The sequence below is a fragment of the Halyomorpha halys genome, unplaced genomic scaffold (assembly GCF_000696795.3).
Source record: "Halyomorpha halys isolate HHAL.00 unplaced genomic scaffold, Hhal_1.1 Scaffold304.1, whole genome shotgun sequence".
NCBI lineage: Eukaryota > Metazoa > Arthropoda > Insecta > Hemiptera > Pentatomidae > Halyomorpha > Halyomorpha halys.
In genome coordinates this window covers 188,064-192,888 of record NW_027116688.1, presented here as the reverse complement: position 1 = coordinate 192,888, position 4,825 = coordinate 188,064, and the positions used below count along the sequence as shown (strand labels likewise).

At 28.2% G+C, this 4,825-nt stretch overlaps 1 protein-coding gene across 1 annotated transcript in view; it reads left to right on the top strand.

Annotated features, from left to right (window-relative positions):
- Positions 1-537: 537 nt before the first annotated feature.
- The window catches only part of LOC106681018 (proline-, glutamic acid- and leucine-rich protein 1), a gene marked incomplete in the record, with an annotated part of 17,241 nt that continues 12,953 nt past the window's right edge, over positions 538-4,825 (top strand). Inside the window, 3 exon segments of the mRNA XM_067053420.1 lie at positions 538-782; positions 865-1,072; positions 2,172-2,284. Of these exon segments, the coding sequence (XP_066909521.1) occupies positions 675-782; positions 865-1,072; positions 2,172-2,284 (429 nt within the window).

Genomic DNA, 4,825 nt, shown 5'->3' with positions numbered 1-4,825 from the left:
AACTAGTATCATTGACTTGTTAAGTCCGTGTTTAATGAAGGCTTCAGCATAATGAAAGGCCTGAGTAGTGACAAAACAAGCTTTACATATTTTATATCTAGATAATAATTAAAGATTAGATCCTTAAAGTGAGAAAGAAATGTTGGCTTCTAGCAGGATAATAATCAAATCATTCAGATGGTCGATCACTCTTAAAAAAGTGACCATTACAGTTACCTCTCAACCAAAATTACTGTTCATGAGATTAAAAACTCTGAATAGAATCAAGACCAGAAACAATCAATACGCAACACAATAACAGTAAATGGTGTCATGATGATACTAATTATACAGTTTATAATATGTGGATGCGAAAGATCCTGCAGCAATTTAAATCTGTGACCAGTTCAACGGCCCCTTTGCAGTTTTTATGCCTTCAATATTACCAACACTATACCGCATTACATGAATAGGCTTTTGTCGTTACTAACTCATTCCTTAGCAGAACAGTTACTGTCTCTTTGGAGTCGTGTTCTATCGTTAGTTAGTGTAAACATATAACCTACTAAGGTGTAACCTGCCGCTAGGCTCACGTTTGATGTTAACAATGTTCACAATTCCTCAATATATCATTTTAGCTTAATTTTAATGTTCTTAATATGAATTTTTTTAAAGAAGATTAATCAAATATAATCATGGAAAGTCCACTTCAACTACTGCAGTCAGTAATCACTTCAAAAAACGAGAGTAATCTTCCCGGCATTGTTAATTTTTGTTCTGAAACAAAATTCTTCTGTAATGAAGTATGCAGTAATATAAAGTTTAATTTAGAGATAGTTTCCGGCTGTTAATATCCCTACTTAACTATGTATATCTTCATTTTAGACCAAGGAAGGACCAAGTGTTGCTCATTTTATCAATTCTTTACTAGCCAAAGCTGAAACCAGTTCAGCAGGTCTTACCATCCTACAATCTTTTATACCACAGTGTCCTAGAGATGTTTTAAACAGTAACATCATATCTTGGATCCAACATTGTAACAAAACACTCATTATTGATGGTAACATATCTACCACTTCATTTGAGTTACTTGGTAAGTCCTTTTTTTAACATCTTGGTATTGTTTTTTTTTCAGAAACATGATGTTTTCTAGAAATGATAAACCTTTATTTTTTTTTCTATTTTGTATGATTGCTGATAAATATAGATTAACTAGTCAATAAATAACTAAGCTATTTTTTAGTTTTTAAGGAATAATTCTTTAAAAATGTTTAACAAAATTTGTATCTACTTATGATCTGTAATCCGCCAGTCAATGACTGCCATCTCCAGGATCTAAGCTCCAGTCACTTTATTAATTCTAAGAATTCACAGTCATTTTCCTGCTCAATACCATCTTGCTAACACCCCTTTAGTTCACCACTGGAGTCTTGAGTATTTATTTCTCTCCCCATTATAAGGTTTTTTGATACCTACGTATTAACTTGTGTATGTATTTCTAAATCTGTTTTTATTAATATTTCATATTAAAAGGGAAGAAAGTAGGTGTTTTTTATTTAACATTAAATATTTCAACAATTAATTAATTTCTCATTGATGAAAAAGTGACAATCCACTAAACAGCAGCTTAAAATCCTGGAAAATATTCATCTTTTGTATAGTGACCTGATGAAGAACCATGTTAGAGAGAATTTACAGTATTCACATAAAAAAGTGTGTATTGATAGGATTGTTCTGGTAATAAATCAATGATTTAGCTTCGAGTGAAATGGCTTAAAGAACAAAAAGAAATGATCAGCGAAGTTTCGTCTTTAAAAAAAAAGATGTAAGAAACACTACCTCTGCACAAAAAATGTGAAGCCCTTATCTTTTACAGATTATAATACTTGAATTAGATAATAATTAAAGCCGAACAAATTACTAGAACTAACCCAAAGGACATATTCTTTCAAAAATCATCAAATCCACATAGCATGCTCATACTTTATGCATTGACTGCATTAATTAGTGTTATTACGTAGTGTTAAGGTAGAAAAAAGCATCTACCTTCCGTTTGTTTGATTCTTTCTCTGTCAACACAGCAAATTAAGAAAATGTACTGTTTGCAGAATATAGCTGAAGTTTAACTATTATTATTTAAACATAAGAATAAATTGTACTGTTTTTAATTTTATCTTATATATTACTTTTAGGTGAATTAATCAGATTATCTAGAGATTTTCCTGAGGTGAGGAAGGAAATTGCTTTATCCATAATTCCTAAATGTTTGGATCACTTTATTAGGGAAGCAAAAAGTCAGAAGCAGGTTAGTATAAAGGGCTAACTTATATTTAAATTTGATTGTGTATTTTTTGTCAAAACTAATCAATTTCCCTATTTGAATATAAGTAGCATCTCTAACACTAATCAGATTATTATGGTGCCGTCTTCATTCTCTAGATTCAGTTCTTAATTTAATATTTACTTTTTTATGTAAAATAATTGTAAATTTCATCGATTTGTTTACTTAGAAAAATAATGATCTATTTTACCAGCTAATAACAAATAGACAGTGTATTTAGCACTATGCGATATTGAGAGACTTTGTTTCATGTGAAATATGTGTTGTGTATACATTTACATGTTGATATTTGAGATACTGATTTGTGAATCTCAATACCTTCAACCATAAGTAATTTACCATAACTAAACATTATTCTTTTTTTTCCAACATTATTCTTATAAAATTATACATTTCCTAAACATTCTTCCAAACGTTTATGAAATTTGCCCTAAAGATTCTATTTATCCCAAAAACTTAGAACTATTTAATGTCCGATGTTTCGCTCCACTTTGCAGGGCTTCATCAGCGCTAAAAAGATACAAAAAAAACAAAAACAACTAAGTACATTACAACAAGGTAATTTGAGCTAGGATAAATATTATGTAAAAATAAAATGATAAGAAATTACATATAAATAAAAGGAAGGAAGACATAAAATAATATTAATACAAAATAAATCTGAATAAACAATGATAAGAATAAAAAAATAAGTACAATGTTAACTATAAAAATTTTTAAAAATACGTAAAATATACAGTTAAAAAAAGTACAGGAGACGTATATAAAACAAAAAAAAAATGAAGAAGAAAGTAGAGATTAAGTAAATGTTTTGAAAGAATAAATATAACTAAAAACAATAATAATGATATTAAATGACAATAAATGAGCAAAGAACATATCAGGACCATCTACCTGCTCAAAGCAAAAGGTTGAACAGAAGATGACAATAAATCGGAAGCGTGGAGGAGTGGAGGGGATGTGGCTAGCCGTTTAATGGTTATATTTCTATTTCAAATACGTTGCGTATACAGGAAGTAGCCTTAAAAATATGACAAAAAATGAAAAATAATAAAAGAAAGATTCAAAAATATGATAATAATAATAACTTTAACAATTGCCTAATTTAGGAATAACTTAAGTAAAATTAGAATGATACATATCGTTACTAATAATACGAGTATATACTGAAGAAAATATAGTTAGGGTAGTTAATACAATATGAACAATATTGGAGTAATATGAACAATTGAAAGTGAAATAAGGTAATTTAAAAATCTGAAGTGAAAGTTTATAAAATAAAAATATGTATAAAAGTACCAGGTGAGATGTAAAAATAAGTACATAAAAAGATTAAAAATAAGTAATAAAGTATAGAAATGAGTGAAAAATTTGTGATTGAATGTTAACAATATAGGTGATGATAATGATTAGTGAAATAAGTTAATAGAAATATGTGAAGTAAAAGTTTACAAAAAAAGGAAACAAAGTAAATGTGAAAGTTAATAAAACATAGATGAATAAATATAAGTGAATGTAGCGATAGATAATATAATTGATAGAGAGATAACAAACAGGTGAAAAACAAAAGTATAATAGAAAAATTTGGTGATGATAATAAAATGAGCGTAAAATTATTTAGTCTTAATTAAGTTTAACATATGGCTGTAGGTATGTGAGATACAGTCTTTATTGATTTTGTGGTTAACTGGAAGGGGTTCAAGATGTATATAAATGGATTCTGAGATGAGTCCCTTTTGGTAATTTGGAAAAATAGTGGTATGATCAAAATCAAAAGCGTGATTAAGTGTAAGTGCATGTTCTGAAAGTTTGGAAGCGGCTGAGTTGTGGAAAGTTATAGATAATTTGTGTTGAGAGATGGTTCTTAGTTTCGCCAAAATAAATTAATTAACCATCCATAATGTTTTATTAACTTTCACATTTACTTTGTTTTGTTTTTTTGTAAACTTTTACTTCACATGTTTCTATTAACTTATTTCACTTATCATTATCATCACCTAGAAATAGAAATATAACCATAAAACAGCTGGCCACATCCCCTCCACTCCTCCACGCTTCTGATTTATTGTCACCTTCTATTCAACCTTTTGCTTTGAACAGGTAGGAGGTCCTGATTTGTTCTTTGCTCATTTATTGTCATTTAATATCATTATTATTGTTTTTATTTATATTTATTCTTTCAAGACATTTATTCAATCTCTACTTTCTTCTTCATTTTTTTTTTTTTTTTATATTTGTCTCATGTACTTTTTTTAAATGTATATTTTAAAAATTTTATTCTTACCATTGTACTTATATTTTTATTCTTATCATTGTTTATTCAGGTTTATTTTGTATTAATATTATTTTATGTCTTCCTTCCTTTTATTTATATGTAATTTCTTATCACTTTATTTTTACATAATATTTATCCTAGCTCAAATTACCTTGTTGTAATGTACTTAGTTGTTTTGTTTTTTTGTATCTTTTTAGCCCTGATGAAGCCCTGCAAAGTGGGACGAAACG